At 39.0% G+C, this 22,994-nt stretch overlaps 1 protein-coding gene across 1 annotated transcript in view; it reads right to left on the bottom strand.

The window, feature by feature from the left end:
- The window catches only part of ADAMTSL1 (ADAMTS like 1), a 412,706-nt gene extending 394,674 nt beyond the window's left edge, over positions 1-18,032 (bottom strand). Inside the window, 3 exon segments of the mRNA XM_065740553.1 lie at positions 17,226-17,326; positions 17,329-17,656; positions 17,985-18,032. Of these exon segments, the coding sequence (XP_065596625.1) occupies positions 17,226-17,326; positions 17,329-17,656; positions 17,985-18,032 (477 nt within the window).
- Positions 18,033-22,994: the final 4,962 nt, after the last annotated feature.

Consider the following 22,994-nt stretch of genomic DNA (forward strand, 5'->3'; position numbering starts at 1 on the left):
GAGAACACGTTCTAAATTCTGATTTCATTACATGCTGCTGTTAAGACAAACACTGTCTACTGCAAGAACTGTAAATGTGTCAAAACCTCATGCCCAAGAAATGAAGTACAGCTGTCATGCTACATAGTCCTACTGACAATGGAATTTCTATATATCAGCTATACACATACACCGATATGTAAAACTGTAGTTGGAATCTTCATGAAGATGGTGTCTCCAGAAGACGGTGTTTGCTTCTGTTGCCAATTATTCTAGAACGTGTTGACAAAAACATTAAAGCAGAATATAAAGAAAAGCAAATTTCTTCCCAATTCTGTTGCAGAAAATGCTTTTCAGAGCATGATTTTACTCTTTATAAACAAATTAATCAGCAATTCTAGTTCTAGTTAAAGCAGGATGTCACGATTAAGAAGGGAAAACAAAACAAAAAGTACTGCAAAGAAGTTTAGAAGATACTTGCTCATTACTGATTCTCTACATGACAGACATTAGGGAGGCAACATTATTTAATAATAATCTTATTATTACAAATAAGAAAAAAAAGCACCTAGTAGATACTAAGTGTGACTTTGGTACTTGATGCGCAAATGTCTAACTTCAACAATTTTAAACATAATTTTTGGTTGTTAACCTTGCAATCTAAAAACATTCAACAAGCAAAAATGCAACTATCAAAGGGTCTGCCATTAGAGCCTATGGTTTCCATAACTTTAGTCACAGTGGTTTCTGATAAGTGCAGATATATCAAGCTGTGTTGGGTACTGCATGAAAGACACAGAAAATCCTGCTTGAAACCAAGCAGTAGGATAGAAGACAAAAGAATAGATAGATTTTCTTACCTGTTTTACACCTGGGAAAGCTGTATAAAGTGTAAAACATAGGGACATGTTAGAGTTTCAAGACCTCAGAGAAACCTTGCAGCATGATCTACAAGAATATCAACCTCTGCATGAAGATTTGCATGGGAACAGGAAGAAAAGTGGAGAGGTAAAAGCAGTTTAAGAGGCTCTAGTTCTCAGCTCAATGGAAAATACTATTAGGATATAGTTCTAATGTCTAGCTTGTGTTCTTGTTTTCCTCTATTCATTGGTGTTTAAGTGGTCAGCAATCGGTTTTCCTGTTTTACTGAGAAAAGCATCTCCCTCTCCTGACACAGAAAGACAATATACAGAAGGCGCTCTTGTTCATGAGGCAGGCAAAGAAAATTTTTAATTGAGGGAAAAGTCTTAAATATGGTATCAGTTGAAGTTTATGAAAAGAAGAATATACCTGCCTCTTTTCATTTTTTTATTTTTAGATATATGTATGTACTGTACTCCTTTTTCATTATGTTGCTTTCATTATTTTCTTCCTTGAGGGTAGCTCTAATCCACTTCTTCTGTCACTTTCAACTCACTTTGGTACTTATATCCTTTTCTAAATAACCCATATCAGCTCTGTCTTCTTGTTGCAGGATATAGCACTCAAAGAACTGTTTCACTGGCCTAAAACTGACAGTGAGATTTTTCTGCAAATGTGTATCTTGTCCTGTTCCCCCCAAAATCAAATAATCAGTTCAAATGGAAAACTGACTTTTTCTACTATGTAAGTAATTCTTTCCTTCTCAGTCCTCTTTATCAAACACAAACAGACATGCTAACCTTTGAATCTGGACCTTTCAAGAACAATTTTAAACTGACAAATTGCTAATACATCTATAGAATATAGGATTTTTCCCTTAATAGGAAACTTACAGACTATTTTTTTATATCATAGAATCATAGAAGCCAGTGCTACATTAAAGTTTTATCAGTCCCTTTCTAATACATACTTAATTACATACTTATTTTACTGGTATTAAAAATATTTTGTTTATATTTCAGCAACATTGTCAGTAAATAAAAGACTTTAAAAACTTTCTGTTGTCTTTGTGGTTAGCTCTTAAATTTTGTTTCAAAATAGCAAGGCACCTTTGTGTTCAAGGACAACTACATCTCTAGAAGAAGCAATAATAATTTAACTGCTTCTCACAAATCAGAGGCAGAATCCACCCAGACTAGATCAACAGTTTGGTATTTCTACCACCAAATAATGTCTGATAAGTATGCTTTTATTATAACTTCTTTATCAGGGGAGAAATACTGACTGAGAAATTATGTGCCAACTGAAGAAAGATGGTTGGTTTTTTTTTGAACCACTGACAGTACCAGACCATCTCATCAGTTCTCTCCAACTCTTCGTCTTCACAGAACTGCTAAGTCACTAACATTTCTGCTAACAACACAATCTTTCAATTGTCAGTGTGTTTTTCAAAACTTTATTTTATTACTGATAAAAAAGGAGCTTAAAAGTAGAGGAGATCTTCAGTACACTTAACAGATCTGTTCCTTACGTCAGCCTTTTTTTCCCTCAGGTCATGAGGTGTAATCACCATAAGTTGATCATAGTCATCCCATTGCCGTGAAGCTGACAGTGAATTTAAGACTCTATTACCATTAATAAAATAACCAGGACTTCATTTCTTCCCCTCTATATTAGACAGCAGACTGCATGCAGCATTTAATTACTGACAAGCATAATTCCTTCCTTCTCAGATAAGTTATTCTATTGTTCTATTTTAGTGGACATTTTCCTGAGGTAGCCCTGAACCAGGAAGAGCCCTGTAACTTTATACAAAAAAAAATGGTTTACCTTCTAGGTCAGGGTATATAGACTTTCAAAACAAAGATAAAGCCTGTCATTGATTAATATCCTTTCACTGCAGTGAAAACAAATTCTGCCATAAATATATCTACTATAATGTACACTTCATGTAGATAATAAATGCTATCACAAATAGCATCTGTAAATCGTTGAGTTCTATAGAAGGAATCCGCTATGAATGCAACACGAATGTATCTTGTAAAGAACAGATAGAAAGATGCGTACAATGAAGACAAGCATATTTTCTTTAAAATCAACTATTACATGTGCATATTCTTATCTATCGATACTTCTGAACAGAAAACCTATTACAGGATCATCTTCAGAAGTTACCACCTTATCATTAATCTATTTACTTATATCTGAACTATTCCCAGCTGATTTTCATTTACATCTTATAGCATCCAACTTTGCAAAACGTACATATATATACATGGACCCTTATTACTGAAGAACAGTGGTTCTGAAAGGCTTTCATGTTCTGCTATTACCTATCTTCAGAAAATAACAAGAAAATCAGATATCCTGGGTAAATCAAATAGTAGATAAAAGAAACATGTGAACTCATTAAAATCAGCTCAGAAACTCAAAAATCTTAACAGTTATTTAAACTTCTATAAAATAATCTTGAAACAAAGCCAAAATAAATAACCTTTAGCAATATATGTATATTCTGCACCACTATATTCATACAAGTGAAAAATTGAAAATGTTTCCTTTTTACAATTGCATTTCACTTTCAGAAATAGCTTCCAAAAATGTTTTTCATATCTCATGCAAAGAATTCAGCTGCAGTGAGATGTGCCGGGAGTAGATAAATTCTCATAGAAACACACACATCTTCATTATATCTGTTATTGCATAATAATTGTTGTTACTCCTGTCTGATCAATATTTGAGCTCACTTCTTTGTATTTAAGAGAACTCTGTTCAAAATGCAGAGATATTATATTTTTGTACAATTCAAGTACTGCTCCAAAAGTAATGTCTCACATTTTATCATACTGGCCCACAATATCAGAGGCGGATGTTGGTGGCATGGCAGCAGAGGTTGAACCTTCCCACCAATATTCCATTACACGTTGCTGGTGTGTGACAGATGGAAGCAGAGGGGCACTCTGACATAAAGGTGTCTGACATGGAAATACATTTGAAGTAAAGGGATGTCACTGAATTCTTTCATGTAGAAAAAATGGCTCCCATTGATATCCATCAATGCTTGCTGAACATCTATGGAGACCAAACAGTGGGTGTGAGCACAGTGAGGCAGTGGGTGCTGCCTTTCAGCAGTGGTGACAGTAACGTGAAAGATAATTGCATTACAGATGGCCATGCACAGCTGTCATACCACAAAATAAAGAGCATCTCAATCATCCTATCCATGAGAATTGGCAGATTATGACCAGGGAACTGTATGGAGTTGAATATTGGCTTCAGTGTATTGGAAACAATGGTGTCAGTGTTGGAATATTGCTGAGATTGTGCTGAGTGAGTCTTGTGAACTCTCACAGAGGAACAGGAAGAACAGCATGTGCAAGTTTGTCACTCCACTGAACCAATAGAAGGTTGAAAGTGGCAGTGTCCTGGATCACAACATTATGGGTGATGAGACATGGTGTCACCACTATGAACTGGAGTCAAAACAGTAGACCATGGAGCAGCAACTTGTGAATTCGTCATTGAAGAAGACTTAGACAAACCCGTGGGTAAAATGACATGGACTGTCTTTGGAGAAGGAAATGGCAGAAAATCCTTCAGGATTTTCTAGAACCCAGAAAAACAATCAACTCTGACTGCTAATCATGACACTGACTGAGCTGAAAACTTGAACTTCCAGAGTCAGGTCAGAGAAGAGGACGACCTTTCTCATGCAATACGATAACATCAGGATCCATACCAGGTTGAAGACCATGGAGAACATTGCCAGTGTTGGCTTGAATGTTCTGATATGCCCACCACATACTCCAGATTTGGCACTTTTTGACTTCCATCTGTTTGGGCTGATGAAAGATCAACTGCATGGGCAACAATTTCATAGCAATGGTGCCATCACAGCAGCTGTGAAATAGTGAGTCACTTCAATTGGGGAACCAGGTCAGATTCATGCAATTTGCAAGAGGAAAGGGAACAAGAACTACACGCTGCAGAGATTTACATGGATGAATAATAACAATTCATTAGATACAATTTGTTGGGCTCTATCCACTTCTCATTTTATGATAGGACCAAACAGAAAATGTATTCCTGGTAGAGCATTCATACACATACACATGCACTCATAAATTAACATAGAATTAAATCTATTTTAATTCCACCACAATTTCATATTTAGAAAAAAAATTCAGAGCAACTTTAACATTTCTTTCTTTTTAATATATTATCTGGGAAGGAGACCAACTTGTACAACTAATGCACCTTATTCTTTACCATTAAGGAGTTACTTGAGTTTTTTTCAGAAACATAATTCAATACTACAGTAGTACAAATAATTTTCTTCTTAAAAGAATAGAGAGAGGGTTGAATTCAAAAGTTAGAACATCAAATTATATTGCTGCTATTGTTTTTCCTTTTGTGTTTTACTTAGAACTTCCTAAAATTACACATGCCTACCCAGCAAGACATGGTTGTGAACAGATTTGGTGAGCATAAAAACTATGTGCACAGAATATCTTAACTGAGTTTTTTCTTGTTTATTGTCTTTTTGCTTGTTTTAAAATAAATAAATAAATCACAGAACTAGAAACAGTTATTAAGGTATTCCAATTCGAGTTAATGTTGTCAAAATTTCATTTCATATGTACTCAGAAACAAATCAAAGGATTAACTAGGCAGCCCCCATGAGTGCAAAACATATAGACAGCAAGCCAGAGGGATGAAACATATAAATGACAACTTTTAGCTGCATGATCTTGGAGACATCTTTATAACTCAGTATTAAGTATTAGTATGTTGAGAAGTAAATTTCTGTCCTTTCTCATAATGTGTCTCTATTTTTTATGCTGGACAGATTAAAGCCTTGAAGTTGTTAAAAGACAACAAAATAAATGGAAATTTAGATCTCCCCTTCTTTAATTGCAATTCATTCTGTCTATATGTGATGCAATTGTACAAAAAGTGTTCTAAAGTTGCTTTCATGAGTTGCAAAAATACTTTAACTCACACATTAATCCCAAGATGTCTTTGCCAAAAAAGAAATGTCAAAATAACATACAAAACCAGCTCTGCTAGAAATTCTATTTGCATCAACACAAAAGTCAGCTAATCATATCAGCTACAATCTTAAAATCACCATTACATGATGAAATAATTTTGGATTGTATAAATTCTTGTTTAACAATATACTTATCTATTTTTTTTTCAAATAGCTTGATAAACTACTTCAGTAGGTCAGAGGCTCACTGTGAAGCGTGAAATTTCTTATTTAGCTTCTGATCCCTGTTTCAGAACACGTCCTGTCACAACTGAAATCCAATAGGAATATTGCAGGAGCCTGACAAAATTCTAAAACCACTTTTATAAAAAGACCAATGAGCACTTTATACAAGGGCTGCTCAAAAAATAATGCTTCCTATTTTATTATGTTGGCCTACAACATCAGACACAGATGTTGGTGGTATGGCAGCGGAGTTTGAATCTTTCCACAGGTATTCCATGTGGTAGATGGTAGCAGAAGGATAGTCTGTCACAATCTGAAATGTCACATCTGAAATGGAAGTATGTCTGAAGCAAAGGAGTGGAACTGAATTCCTCCATGGAGAAATAATGGCATCCAATGACATTCATCAGTGCTTATTGAGAATTTATGGTGACTGAATAGTGGATGTGAGCACAGTGAGGTTGTGGGTCATGTGTTTCAGCAGTGGCGACAGTGGCAATGGGTCACCTTCACTGGTGCAGACTGTTACAAGTGCAGCATCCAGGCTCCTATTCACTGCTGGTGAAAATGAATTGCTCTATCCTAAAAATGCAAGTCAAATGTATTATTGTGCTCTTTGTATTTCTTTTTGTTTCCATGGAAATAAATAGGAGATATTACTTTCAGATTAACTGACATACTTAACCTTCTTCTTTTTTTTTTTTTTTTTCGGTTGGTTGGTTTGTTTGTTAGTTTGTTTGTTTCAGCCTGGCTTGACATTTAAGTGGACATGAGGATATCCAAGCCCTTAGGTTCACAAAGCCAGAATTTGCTCCGCACAAAATCAGACACAGGCCAGCATATAAGTTTTGCATGGAGTTATCTGAATCAAACTAGTGTTTAAAACGGAAACAGACTGCCTTAGCTTGTTATAGGAAAGATACAAACTTTCAAAAATATAGCAACATACTTAAGGTCAAAATCTAAGGTAGGGAGTATTTAATTCCAAACCACTAATACAAAGTACTTACTTAACAGTTTTAACTATTTCTTTAAAATACACCTGTTTATCTCCTAGTGTTGACATGGTCTTGATGCAGTGCCAAGTTATAACAAGAACAGATCCATATACAAAGGAATATTCCTTTTAAAAACAAGCAAGCAGGCAAACAAACAAATAGAAAGCTATCACACCCATTAATATGTGCTTTCTTTCATTTGTGGATATCATATAACATTTCAAATTATTTTATTAGATCTTGGGTTGTCCTCTGTATTCTCATGAGGTCTTGTGTCATTTAAATGGTTCAACTGAGCGTTACAGTATATTTCTTCATAATAAACCTGTTTCAAATTGATGCAGTGAATATGAACTGCACTTCAATACACAGAATTCTTTATGAGAATAAAAACAATATAATTCATTTTTCACTAAGAAGAATTTTCTTTTGGTCAGTAGATATTTTCTATAAAAATGTTTACCTATAATGTAATGTTTCCTAAAAGTGCCTTTTAATAACAACTCTACATAATTTGTGCAGCTCCCAGGTGTTAACACATCTAGTACTATTTTACCTAGGTCCATTTTCCCATTAACAGGGTGCAGCCATTTTTGTATCATGTATCTGAAATGATAAGTACATCACTTTTTGACTTTCTGTACTCCAACTATTTCTACCAGCGAAGGAATGTGCAGACACGACTCTCTATCTGACATTATTTGCTGTTTTTATCCTCTCAGTGGCTAACAAGCATTCAATTTTCAGGTTTTCCGATTTCCTTTTTCCAGAAAAATACTTAATAATAAAATAAAATAAAAAGATCTATATTATGTGTCTGTTCAGTGTCTTGCAGATTCCTTAATTATGATTATAAGATTCATTTCAGTTTCAGAACCATAGTAGAAGCTAAAAGCAGGCAGAAAACTGCTATGCTCAGCCTTTATGAAGAAGCTAATCATCAAATAAGAAATCTTGTCTACACTACAGCCTTACAATAGTGAAGTTCACCATTTGCCCAGGAAAAATGCTTTAAATCTGCTATTGAAGATGTCTATGTTAAAACCACCATGTTTTGTTTGTTTGTTTTTGTTGTTGGTGTTTTTTTTTTCCAAACTATTCAAAATAAGGAAAACTGAATAAACAAAATGATACAAAGATAAAATAGTTTCCTTGTCTTTGATGAAAACAAAACAAAACAAAAACCAACTACACAGTAGTTTTGAAGAGTAGCATCCTCATTTACTTCAAAATGCAAAACATCACAACAATGTTATGACAGTGTTTCCAAAAGTGTCAGAGAATTAATACAAGATGCAGAGGACAGAAACATTTTTCTAATAAAAATGGTAATACAGCTCAAGTTTCTGGGTTAACAGAAAAACTGAGCTATGTTCTGAAGGCATGGAACCTGCATTTGTTTCTATAGCTTATGTTTGCCTACTCCATATTAGGGTCATTTTCTAGAGCATTATTCATATACAGACTGACCCAGTGAGACATCTGCCTAGCCTCCGTGTGCTTGCCCTGTAGGTGAATGAAGGAAGTAACATTCAAATGTAGAAGGAATTTATTTTTATGTCTTCTGACTATACACATATACAATCACACGTGCAAGACTGTACTAACAGCTTTCCAATGTCAATCACTACAGGATAAGTGCACATTCTGTTAGCAAATGAAAATGCTTAGGCAGTAGGGCAATAAACTGCAACATCAAAATATGGAATTTAAAAAGCAAACACAGAATTCAATTGCTCCTGAAATGAACCTAAATACCATTATAAATATTACATAGGTTCATAGGTCCATTAGGTTGGAAAGGACCTACAAGATCATCTAGTCCAACCATCCTCCTATCACTATCCCTACCCACTGAACTACTAAATCAAATCCCTTAGCACCTCATCTAAAAGCTTCTTGAACAGCGCTAGGGATGGTGCCTCAACCACATCCCTAGGCAGGGATTCCAGTGCCTAACCGCTCTTTCAGAGAAAAAATGTTTCCTCAGGTCTAATCTAAATCTTCCCCAGCGCAACTTGTGGCCATTCCCTCTCGTCCTGTCATTAGTTATCAGGGAGAAGAGGCCCACCCCCTCCTCACCACAACCCCCCTTCAGGAAGTGGTAGAGTGCAATAAGGTCTCCTCTGAGCCTCCTCTTCTCCAGACTAAACAATCCCAGCTCCCTCAGCCGCTCCTCATAAGACTTGTGCTCCAGACCCCTCACCAGTTTTGTTGCCCTTCTCTGAACACGCTCCAGGGCCTCAATGTCCTTCTTGTAGCGAGGGGCCCAAAACTGAACACAGCACTCGAGGTGCGGCCGCACCAGAGCTGAGTACAGGGGGATGATCACCTCCCTGCTCCTGCTGGCTACACTATTTCTAATACAGGCCAGGATGCCGTTGGCCTTCTTGGCCACCTGGGCACACTGCCAGCTCATGTTAAGCTGAGCATCAACCAACACCCCCAGGTCCTTTTCCTCTCTATATTCTTCAAGCCATTCTGCCCCAAGCCTATAGCATTGCATGGGGTTATTGTGGTCAAAGTGCAGGACCTGGCACTTGGTCTTATTGAACCTCATCCCATTGAGCTCAGCCCAGCTATTCAGCCTATCCAGATCCCTCTGAAGGGCCTCCCTACCCTCAGGCAGTTTGACACATCCTCCCAACTTGGTGTCATCTGCAAATTTACTGAGGGTACACTCAATCCCCTCATATACGTCATCAATAAAGATATTAAACAAGATGGACCCCAATACTGACCCTTGGGGATCACCACTCATAACGGGACGCCAGCTGGACTTAACTCCATTAACCACTACCCTCTGGGCACGGCCCTCCAGCCAGTTCTCCACCCAGAGAAGAGTGAACCTGTCCACACCACGGGCTGCCAGTTTCCTCAGGAGAATACTGTGGGAGACCGTGTCGAAGGCCTTGCTGAAGTCCAGGTAGACTACATCAACAGCCTTTCCCTCATCTACCTGTCTGGTCACCCAGTCATAGAAGGAGATGAGGTTGGACAACCACGACCTGCCCTTTGTGAACCCGTGCTGTCTGGGTCTGATCCCCTGGTTGCCATGTACGTGCCGTGTGATCTCCCTCAAGATCATCTGTTCCATAACTTTCCCTGATACCGAGATCAGGCTGACAGGCTTGTAGTTCCCCGGGTAACAATGAAAAGCAATAATATTGATCCATTTGGCAAATGCTCCTTCAACTTTTTCAGCTTCATTACAAAGATTCAGTGAAGGTTGGTTGGCATCTGATAGAGGTTACCCCTAAGCACAAGAGTTTCTACAAAAATGTATTTGCAGATAAATAATTAAATATAATGCTGACCAATACCTGAAAAGCATTTCATAAAAATAGTAATAATAATAAAAACAAAAAAGGTTAATTCAAAGTTTGAAAACCACTAACCTCCTGAACAAACACTGCTTTCAATTAATTGAGGTAAAGCACAGAAACTCCTAGGTACTTTAGAATCACAGAATCATAGAAATATAGAATCCTCAGAGGTGGAAAGGACCGTTAAAGGTCACCTAGTCCAACTCCACTGCGATGAACAGGGACATCCACAATTAGATCAGGTTGCCCAGGGCCCTGTCCAGCCTGAATTAAAAGCCTGGGCAATGCATTCCAGCACTTCACTGCCCACAGTGAACATTTTACAATATCCAATCTAAATCTCCCCTCGTTAAGTTTGAAATCATTTCCCCTTGTCCTGTCATCATGGGCACTGCTAAATAGACTGTCCCCTTCTTTCTGTAGATCCCCTTTACATACTGAAAGGCCACTATCAGGTCACCTTGTAGCCTTCTCTTCTCCAGGCTGAATAGCCCCAGTGCTTTCATCCTCTACACATAGGATTTATTCAACTCCAAAGTGAATTTCAGGAGTTTACCTCTTTTCAGCAGTCTTCCAATGAACAGAATTTGAACGGCCACCATACAAATCATAGGTGAAAAAGTAAGCTTCAGTAACAGTATTCATATTGCATGAGTGCCATTATTTGCAAGTCAAAGACTAGAATTAAAAGGCAATGGGGGAGACCATACCAAACACAGAGGTCTTACCCTTGTAAAGACTGTTCAAACAGTCTCCAAATCTGCAAGCACAAAGATCTGTGTAAGTTGATTAATATGCAGTTTTCTAGCTTCTCTGGAAAAATCTGCAGCCATTCTGCCAAGCAGAATTATGTAGAATAACAGAATTAAAGGTGTGGAAGGGACTTTGGAAGATCATCTAGGCCAACTCACCTGCTACAGCAGGTTTTTCGACAGTAGGTCATGCCGCAGAGTCCAGGCAGGCTGTGAATATCTCCAGAAGAGACTCCAAAAGCTCTCTGGGTAAAGTAAAGAATTTTTTCCTCAAATTCAGACAGAACTTCTTGTGTCCTGGTTTGTGCCCATTGTTCCTTGTCTTGTCACAAGGCACCACTGAAAAGATCCTGGATCCACCCTTTTGTTAACCACTCTTTAGATATTTGTGTTTACTATCCTTTTCTCTTCATTTTCTCTTCTCTAAGCTGAACAGTCAGATTCTCAGCCTTTTCTCGTAAGGGAGATGTTCCAGGCCCCTGATCATATTTGCAGCCCTGTACTGAACACTGTAGTAATTCCCTGTATTTTTTGAACTGGAGAGCCCAGAATTGGGCACAGTACTCCAGTTGGAGCCCCACCAGGGCAGAGCAGAGGGATATTTTCTGGCCACACACTTTTTAATGCACCCCATGGTACCATTAGTCTTTGTGGAAATTGCTGGCTTATAGTCAACCTGCTGCCCACCAGGACACCTAAGTCCTGCTCCACAGGTTTTTGTTCCAGCAGGTCAGCCCCTAATCTGATTCCTCTCTACATTTTCTAAGCACATCTATGAGGATGTTATGGGAGAGTGTCAAAAGCCTTGCTGAAGCCAAGGTAGATAACATCCACTGCACTGCCTTCATCTATCCAGACAGTCTTGACATCCCAAAAGGCTACTAGATTGGTCAAGCATGATTTCTAGACTACTCCTGACAACTCTTCTTTTCCCATTTGCTTGAACACACAAAATTAGCTGCTGCACCACGTTCCCAGGTACAGAGCTGAAGCTGACTGATCTGTAGTTTCCCAGTTCCTCTTTCTTTCCTTTTGTGAAAACTGAAATGACATAAACTTTCTTGTAGTCTTCAGGAACCTCTTCTATTCTTATAAAGATTATTGAGAGAGGCTTGGCAACTACTTCTGCCAATTCCTGCAGCACTCATGGGAACTGGGGCCCAAGTGTGTGTCAAGTTTTCCTAGATGATCTCTAAACAGATCCACCTCAACCAAGGGGGATTCTTCCCTTCCCCAAACTCCCTCTCATCTTCGGGCTCTGCGATTCCTAAGCAGCAATCTTTGCTGCAAAGTCTGAGGCAAAGAAGGCATTCAGTGACTCCACCTTCTCAGTGTCCTCCATTCCCAGGGCAGACAACACACAATACATTTTTCAGCAGGAGCAGAACTGTGGCGAGAAAGGCAGGTGGAAGTAAGAGGTAGGAAGAGAAAAAATATTTGGAAATCAATTTCTGGCTTTGACATAGGCACAACTTTTTTCTTTTCAAGAATTTGAAATGTTGCTTTTTCTTTTTGAAACCTACCAATGTTTAAAATGACAGACATTTCAAATATAAAGGATAATTTTCTAATAGAGCTTCTGAGAAAAATCGAATTGTTTTCATTTCAAAATGGCCCCATGCTTCACTCTATGCACAAGGCTTCCACAGTAAATTGCCATATTTCTCATACTGTTACAGTGAAGCAGTTATCCATCCCATGAAAAAAAACAAAACCTTTCTCCAAATACTGGTTAAGCAACATAATCACTAAAATCACTTAGACTTACAGTTCTGATCTTTGCTGCCCCCTTAATTCTCCAAAGAACTGCAAAATTTTAAAGCTTTAACTATCAGGGTTTCTGAAACTGAACAGAATGTTTGCAATGTCATCCATATGTTGAAAAAAATAATTAATTAATTAAACAGACAAACAAAAACAACCAACACATTTTCCCCTCTTTATTTCCTCTGCCATTTTGACTTCAGTCAGACAAGTCATGGTAAAAGAAAAAGGACTGTTCTTCATAGCTGTAAATCATTATTCATAGCAGTTGGACAATAATTTCCTTGGAAGTTAGTGTAAATGGGGCTGATTCTTGTTCCTTTTGATTTCCTTTTATATAAATAAATAAATAAAAAGAAAAGAAAATACGCAGTTGTACAAGGTGCCCAGTGACAGGTCAAGAGGCAAAAAGTACAAGCTGAAACACAGGATTTTCCATTTTGAAGATCAGGAAATACTTCTTTACCATGCAGTGAATGGAGCCCTAGCACATGCTGTGCAGAGGCTATGTCTCCTCCTTGGAGACCTTTACAAAAGCCATTTTGACATGGTCCTGGGTCATCAGTTCTGGGTGTACCTTCTTGAACAGAGGTCGGAGCAGATGACCTCCAGAGGTCCCTGCCAACATCAACCAGTGATTTTAATCAGGAGAGAGTGAGTCTTGCAATTTAAAATGACAGGAACTTCAATGATATCACAGTTTATTACGAAGGTTTTCAGCTGTGAATATAACCAAGAACCCATTTTTTCTACCACAGAATTCAAAAGACAGTTCCGATCATGAAAGCAACACAAGACTCTTGGAGTATTTCACAAAAGGGAAACAATTCTTCAAGTTTACTCAAATTTACTATTATCAACTATCAACCATAATTTTGTTGTAACTGTGCTCTGAGCAATCACCAAAACACATAAAAACACGCTAAAAATATTTTGATAGTTACAAATAACATTCAAGATGATTTTCCATGACATAATGCTCTTGTTTCAATACTGTCAGACTAATTGAACCATACAAACATAACACTTGTATTCTTCTCTTCATCTCAGTCTTTTTTCTTTTTTTTTTTTTTGCCTACATTTTCAACTAAAATGCTCCCAGTCTGAAGCAGGTTGACCTCCTACATATAAAATGCTCTTTTATTCTTCTCTATGAATATACTGACTAAATATGAGTTCCTAATTTCAGCATCTTTGAACAGCTTACTTTCAGACTTTATTCAATGTAAGAAAAATTTGTAGTCTTCTCTGGACAATGGGATGCAGATTCATAACCAGTAGAGAAAAAGATAAAATTAGATTCTGAATACACAATTTACAATTATGTCATTGCATCTCCAACCCTAACAGCTGGAATCAATGATCTTGACAGTTTTCTCTGACCTAAATGATTCTATAATACTACAACATGTATTTTAGGAGAGAGCTTTCTTCTGCATATGAATGATTTGTGAATGTACAAAATATATTAATTCCCTCACATATGATAATATATACTGTGCATATATAAACAGGGTTGCATGTATCAGCCACACTATTTCAATAAGAAAATAGGTTAAGATATAGCAAATATGAAGCACACAAAGTCTAGAAGTGCAGAGACAAGCATGAAAATTCAATCTTCCGACTTCTCTATGCAACTTCCACTGCTCATAGACAGTAAGTCCATTAACAGATGTGAAAATATTTGCATGCACCCATTAAGCTCATACATGAAGTCTTAAGCAGGGCTAAAATTCGAGTCTTCTACAATAACTACTATGTCACAATGCAATTAAAAAATCAGGTTGTTTTGACGAAGTATCCATCCTAATCTCTTCAATAGGACTGCAACAGGAAATTAAAAGCAAAAATTACTGTGAGAACCACTCTAAAAATTTCAGAGTTGGTAGTAGCTATTCATAGTCCATACTAAAGAAAGAGATGAGGAAACTGAAATGCATATGAACACAGGTCATCTCCAGTAATCTAACACCAAATTACAACTTGAAAATACAGCTTGTACCTATAATTGTTAATATATCTTATTTATTGCTAATTAAGAGACTGAACCTAGTCTAGATCAGAAATTCTTATAGAACAGTAACAACATTACCTAATTTATAGATCCTGTTTATCTCTCCATAGGAAAAATATATATATTATCTATGCTCCTTTTTATCATCATCAGATTTATCAATATTGTCCAAGACTTAAATCTGTGGTCATGATTAGTACATAATATACACAAGATACAATACATTAATACATTAGAAATATCAATTTTTCATCCTAATTTTATCTAAAATTTAGATTAATACTATGAGATGTCACAGACATTCTGAGTATCTTCTCTGTGATATGTGCACATGTCTTTGGGTGCTCAGTAAAGAGTAACTTTAATCCCCACTTCATCTTCTATCTCACATTACAATTGCTAGTAAAACAACGGGAGACTCACTGGGCTGACTTATGTTTTTGGCTGTAGGAAATGCCCATGAGCACAACTGATTTCATTCACACCATCACTGTGTAAATTTGAGACTAGAGGCAGGAGTCAATGCCAAACTCTGCTATTTCAAGAGTAACACTATCTCAATAACTAAAATGAAATTAATACAGCTAAACATCCAACATAAAATCCAAAGGAAACTCAGCTGCCTTTTTGTTCCAGCTCTCAGACCTCTGCACTGCATCTCACTTGCTCCACATTTTTTCAAAAGTAAGCCTGAATATTTTGTATTTTCATGTAAAAAAGAAAAAAAAAAAGTATGGAGATATTTTAATTCCCCATGAAGAGGAGTGACCTGCAAGAAAGAAGGCAAGCAGGTGCACAGGTCTAGGGTAAGCAAGGAAAGAGCTGAGTGCCAGCAAAGATGAGCTCAACCTCAGTCCTGAGAGCTGAACTCGTGGCAGGGATAAGGATAGCAGACGAGGTTTCAATTGCAGAACCACAGCTATTATGGCACTAGTGACTCTATCAGAAAAAGATTACCAGAGTTGCTCTCCACGTGCCAGCCTGCGCACTCTTAAGGTACACCCGTGCTACCACTGCACCCAGTAGCTTTCTGCCAACATCTCTTCCAGTGAGAGTTGTGATCCACTTCTGACTGCATGCCTGCAGGTGTGTACTGACATCACGCCTCACCACCCACTGCCACTGCAATGAATCATCTCCTCTGCAGAGGTCCAGGAGGGATTTAGCAACAGACGGCAAAGATCCAGAATAGAAGTTTTTGTATCAAAAGAAATTAGGAGCTTTGCTCAGGATCACTGGGCTAACCAGCTTATGACCATACAGATACTACAGATGTTCAGGGGAGGAGCGCAACAACAACAACAACAGCAACAACAAACAGAAATATCCCATTCATCAGCAGCCTGAATTTATACAGAGAATAATGTTTATTACAACTGGTGCTGTAACTACTTTTTTTCTATATTTTCAGTGCTGTCTTGTTTTCTCAGGAGAGTAAAATTTAAATAATGCCCCAAATACAGAAAGACATAATGCTTACTGCAAACATGCTGTCACTTACCTAAAACACATCTTAAAATTTTAAGAACAAAACCAAATGGGAAGGATTTAGGTGAGCCATGTTCACACTTGCTTTTCTTTAGGGCACATACAAAGCTGAAAGTGAGTTCATTTAATGTCTCCAGAGAACTGAATGAAGCACCATCAGAGGGGCTATTTTTCTCTTTTTCTTCTTTTTCTTTTTTTTTTTTCCCAACTTTTGGCTGCAGTTGGTGAAATAAAAGCTGGGCAAAAACAAATCGATGACTAAGTTAAAAAAAAAAAAAAAAGTACCTGTGGAGCGTGTTAAAGGATGTAAACTATATCCAGGAGAAACGCGGTGATACATCCCAGTTCTGCATTGCGCTCTCAAAACGAAGTACCCGCTTAAGAAACGCAGACGGAGGGAACTCCCGGAGCTGCTCTATGTCTCATACAGAGCTTCCTCCCCGAGGGAGGATGAGAGCCTCCCTTACGACACTCGGCGGAGCTTAGCAGTATCCTAACTTTGGCAACGGCGACCCTCCCTTCCAGCAGGCTGCACAAGCAGACTCGTGCCGGCTCCCGCGGAATTCCGCCCGGAAAGCACAGCTGTGGGGCTGTCTCTGCCACCCTCTGCGCTGGGCAATGACTGCGAGTGCCCACAGGCGCTACCTGCAACCTCGGGAGGAGACGAACCGCCCCTGCCCCGCGAGCCTCGCCCTCTCCTGGACAGCGCTCCCCGGCCGGAGACCGGAGCATCCCAGCGGCCGCAGGTGCGGAGCCCCCGCCGCCCCGCGGGCACGAAAGCCCCGACCCAGCGCTGCCGCCCCGCAGTGTCAGCCCTCTTACCTGTGCTGCGGCGGCGAGGAGCCCCAGGGCGAGGGCGAGTAGGGAGGCGGCGGTCCCACGGCGCTGCCCCGCCGCCGCGGCCATCCTTCCTCCCGGGGCAGCCCGCTCCGCGCCTGCCTTGCTGCCGCCCCTCAACGCCTCTGCGAACGGCGCCGGGTGCGCGGCGCCTCCGGGCCCCGCAGGGCAGGGAGGTGCGCGGGGGCGCGGCCCTCCGCTGCCGGGCTGCGGGGTGGGAGGCGGGGAGCCGCCGCCGCCGCTGCCGGTCCGCCCCCGCCCGCCGCCGCCGCCTCCCCCGAAGCTCCTCCGGGGCTCGGATGGAGCGGGCACAGCGGGCTGCCGCGGGGCGAGCGGGCAGGGCGTCCAGGAGGGAGTGCGGGGTGTGCGGAGGGATGGATGGGGCGCGCAGGCTGGATCGCGAGGGCTGGATCGATCTTCAGGGTGGGACGCTCAGAGTCAGTGCAGGCAGTCAGGGACGGGGCATGGGGAAAGCAGGTAGGGATGGGGAAGGCAGGAACAGGGCACGCTGGCCGGGATGTCTCTTAGAGGGTCGTAGGTGCAGTGAGTCGTGCAGTCACAAGGTGCGTAGGTCCGGGAACGGTCCTCCACCTGCCACACATACCACTCTGCTTTCCTTGACACACCTGCAAACCATGCTTATGAACACCTCCAGGTGCAACATACTGAAACATATGGGTGTGCTGGCACACTCACACTACCCAAATCTCCCTGGGGGAGCAAAGCCCCTTCACACGGCCTCACCTTAAGCTTCTGCTTGAAGATGTTGGCTGGTACCTGCACTTCCACCATATGCCAAAGGACAAGTCAGAATGCAAGCTGTGGCAATCAAACGAGAACATCAACCTTGCTGAATTTGTGTTGGCAGCTTGTCAGAGTTTTGTGGCAGCTCCTATAAGTCTCTCACAAAACCACAAGAAAATGTATTGTTATTACACAAGTTTCTAAAGCTCCCACCATGAGCCTATTTAAATGCTCCCATAGTGTCTGGGCACATGTATTTACATACTTGGATTATCCCTGGAAAATGCACACCTCATTGAAGAGCCAAATAAATCATATGGGAATCCTAAATAAAACTATATGTTGATGAAGCAGCATGTGCACGGACTAAAGACTGCCACATCTCTCTTCATTTTTTATGCATTATGTCAGACATGGTTGAGAAAGTGAAGGCATATTGGTTTTAATATTTAGACCTGAACATGAAATCCTAACAGCTCCCTCACTTTTAGATTTATAACCTACTTCATCCGATAACACTCTACAATCTGTTATTTATACAACAAACACAAGTGCTACGGGTAACATTTTAGAAATACTCTTTCAAGAGTCGCTACATAAAGCACAGTAGCTTAAAATGAAAATTCTTTGCTTATTCAAGTACACCGAGGAATAATCTATGAATATGCATGATAGATGAACTTCTGAAATTTTTATTTTCTTTCTAAAGACATACAGTTGGGCAAAGATGTAAACATTCTGCAGTTCTTGTTTTTATTAGCATGTAATTACAGAGGCTAAGGCTCCTGTATGGAGTGCATGGCTCAGTGTGGCCTGAAACAAATCACATTTCCTGCATAATCCAAGAAACAACACTTGGCTGAGCAATTTGTCAGGAATTAGCTGTACACAAGTTTCATGTTGCAAAACATGCTTACTTGAAAAGGCTTTGGAAGATTTAATATCTTTTAAGATTCGAGAAAAGATCAAGGCTTCATGCACAGGAAGGGAATGTACATAAGGAGACTTTGTAAGTAAATTGTAAGGAAAGTTTATGGGTTAACAACTCCGAAAATATTTTTAGCTTTAGCCCAAAGAACGCAAATAACTTAGTTAGCAAGGGTAAGTTTTTCTCCACATTTAGAATGCAGACAAGGTATACTATCAGAAAACATAACCTCGAAGAAAGCATAATATGTGGCAAGTTGAAGTTAAATTAAACCTTTAAGGCAGTAGACATTTATTTACATTATTCTCAGAGCTGCACAGCAAGTTTGTCTGATCTGCTACCCTGCACTACAGTTCTGTCCCATGGTTCTTGCTCCTTCAGCATCAATCCTATGAACGCAGGTTTTCCAGGAGCTCAGTACCTACAAAGTGGACATCATTCTGTTAAGACTGTCTCAGTTTCCACTTAGATGTTTGCATGAATAGGACTTGCATTAGTGAGCAGCATCTTGTGTTTTGAGTACACATTCTTTTCTGTAAATTTAGACAGTTGTTGTGATGCTTTGCTCTTGCTTGGATAGTAAGAAAATTGTGGCTGTCAAGTCCTCGTGTCCCACAGGAACGGCAGGCCCTTCTTTCACAAATAACTGTTGGTTAGTGTAGACAGTAAAGACACTTCTCAAAGAATATGCATAAGGTTGATAAAACTTGAACTCTTCTTCCACTGCTTGTCACAGATATATTCAGCAATTTTCAGCTTGTTTGCCAGTTTTCACCCTTTACCTAGCATGACTTTAGATACAGCATAGATGAAGTACATTGTAAGAAGCAGTAGCAAATGGATTCCGCCTGTTGGCACCTGAGCTGGCAATCACTTAATGCAGCTATTCTACTTCTCCTTGTCATCCATCTTGGAGACAATGAGCCAGCAAACACTTGGTTACACCAGAGGTGGTCTTCCAGTCTTCAAAGTAAGATACCTTATGAGTAACAGAACATGGGACATTAGTAAAAGAAACTTAAGAATCATCACTGAAAATGAATGAGTATGCATATATACATTTAAACATTAGAAGGTTTTGTATGAAAAACTAAATGATATCAGTACAGTAGTGGAAATTTATGGTTTTATCTTTCCATACTCATATCCACAGTTCACTGGAAGTGGTTCAGAAGTGGAAAAGCCACTGAATTGTAGAACATAACTAATCGGACAGAGTGTTTAAGTGTTTGGAATACTTGATCTCTTGATTTTGGCTTGTTTAGAACTGAGACTCAGTAAGTGATAGCATTTGTTTTTCTTAGTTTATAGAAATGACACCATAAATTGTTAAGACATTAAACAAATTAGTGCAAATTCAGTGGGTTTATTTGTTTGTTTGTTTTGGTGATTTTTTTTTCCTGTGCTTTGAATGCATGCTTGTTTCGTGGAAGAAAGCCTGTTCTTTATATAAGAGCTCTCAGCAGAGGCTGCATCTAAAACACTTAACATTCCAAAGTATAATAACACATATAAACTCTGTTGGGTGAGGCTTTCTGGGTGAGGCTTAGCTAACTATATGAAATCTAGGATTAATAACAATAAAAAGTTGTTGAAATTGCCATGGAGTGTTTAAAGACTTTCCTGAATCACTCACCATACACTGTTCCCTGTGGATACACAGGAGATACTTAAAATATTAAGATACGTAGCATTTGTGGAAGAGGCAGACAGATGCAGAAGTTATTTACTATTCCCTTAGCACCTCATCTGCTCCTTACAGGTCTACATACTTGCAGTGTGAACAGGAAACAGTCACATATAATGCACTGAATTTAGTTTCAGATCACATTTTGTAGGACCACACTGTTTCAAGAACCTATCACTTGTTTTTTTTCAGACATTTCCTTTATCCACATAAGGAAGCCCCAGAAGTGGAAGTCAACAATGCTGCCAAAATATATGGTCATGTCTACAACAGAGGTGCATCAGTTCCAGAACAGCCTCTACTAGCTGTTCTCCATCATCATTCAAGAAAAAGGGATGACAACAGTTCAAAAAATGCAACAAAAGGCTTGTGAATTCAGTCACAAAAGACAATACATAAACTCAAGCTGGTCAATAGAAATCAGCAGGTCGCAAAGTTACTTGCCATTATCCTTTTATACAGGATAGATCCATCCCAGAATAAGCACTGCAGTATTTCAAGAAAGGAAGTCTCTCCCTTATTTGTTTATCTTTTATTTGTTAGGCTAAATCCTGTTCTTCAGCCTGTACCTACGATCCTTGACCACTTCTCAAGCACTGGTTAAAAAAATTTGGTAGCAAAACCCTGCCAATTTCTTCCTCTGACTCAACATTTTTGTAAGTCATTGGGTCACCCAGAAAAGTGATTGTGAGCAAAACGTAGTAATCAGCATTTTGATATGCCACGGGAGGAGCTGTGGAAGAACAGATTCACCTTGTTGATCTGTAAATGACCATTTGTAATGCAGATTTACTGAAGCACAGCATGTTTACTCCATTATGGAGTGGCATGGGAAATGCTCTGTTGATACAAGAGTTGTCAGGCAGTTACACATTTCAGCTCCAGAAACCATTTTCTGCTGCACTAGAATGGCACTCTCTAACTTGGCTCATGTATTTGTTTGCATATTTTGGTGCTTTTTTCCCTTTTGTTAAAACATTATGCTGGCACAGAAGCAAGGCATATTTTATTATTTTTGTGTATTTAGATCATACCTGGAAAAGTCTTTCCTGAATTTTGATATTTGTTCCAAAGTAAATAATGGCAATTGCCACATTCTGTCACAGTGTTTTAGCAATATGGCTTTTAGATTTTATTATTTCTTTTTAATCTTATATTGTAAGTAAAACAAAAAGACTAGTTTGCCTCCTAAGCAACTTTTCAGTACTATGAGCTTTTGGTCATTGTGTTCTCACTCTCAGTGAGATAGATTGTAATTAGAATCAGAACACACTGTTACCCTATAAAGTGAATTGTCATCCCCAAACTTCTTTTGCTGTATCAAACATACCATTGGCTTCTATTGACCAGTTTGTTTGGCTCTGGTTTGGAGCCAAATCTAGAGTTTTATGACATATGATCTAACAGGCAGATTTATAACAGCAAGCAATGAAAACTCAGGAAGCAAACACCCAAGAAACTCAAATTCTAAAGATATGCTTAAAAGAGAAGGAAAACAGCAACAACGACAAATAATAAATTGTTTTCATTTTCTAGTTCAAATACTGGTAAACTGCCATAAGACTGTTACTAAAATTTTAGCACATTATCTGTTCTTTTACCTGAGAATAAATATGGTCCCTAACTCTTACATCACTTCAAATGCATAAACCTCCAGGCCTAAAACATTTCTGAGCAAATGTCATGCAGTTGTTGGTGCAGAGCACCAAAAATGTCATAGTCAATAAGCTGTTTGGACATGATTTCACATTCAATGACAAATTGCAGGCTAGAGTCACAAAGCCTCTTTTACTGTATCATCCTATAATACTTGTAAGATGACAAGTTGATCAACTCTGTATTTAGAATTCTAGGATTTTTTTTCACAGACTGGAAGGCAAGAAGTACCGCTGTGGACATCTATGATGATAAGTGTGAAACAAGCCACTAGTTCAAATCCACCAATCTGAATTAATATGAACTACAGCCTAATTGTAAATTTCTGTTTCCCCTGTAAACACACAACCTTTATAGTTGGTGGTCAAGCCATGCTATATCTTTTGGCAGTGTTAAAGTAGACTTAGTAGTAGTTGGGTAGGGATAGTGATAGGAGGATGGTTGGACTAGATGATCTTGTAGGTCCTTTCCAACCTAATGTACCTATGAACCTATGAACCTATGACTTGGTTCCCTGAGTCTTTCCATAATAATTTATTAAGCTCTTTTCAGAGCCCTCTATGGTTTAGCATCCTGCATGAATTATGGACTCAAGAAAGTAACCAGCAATAGTTATGTCTGTGCTGGATATGCTAGTAATGTATGCTATTCACTACTTGCTATTTTTCATTTCTTATACATCTGAAAGTATAAAATCTTCTGTTCACTCTACCGTTGGCTCATAATATGAACTGCAACC

This window comes from Cyrtonyx montezumae, unplaced genomic scaffold (genome assembly GCF_038088225.1).
Source record: "Cyrtonyx montezumae isolate F1298 unplaced genomic scaffold, pur_monq_1.0 scaffold_29, whole genome shotgun sequence".
Lineage (NCBI taxonomy): Eukaryota > Metazoa > Chordata > Aves > Galliformes > Odontophoridae > Cyrtonyx > Cyrtonyx montezumae.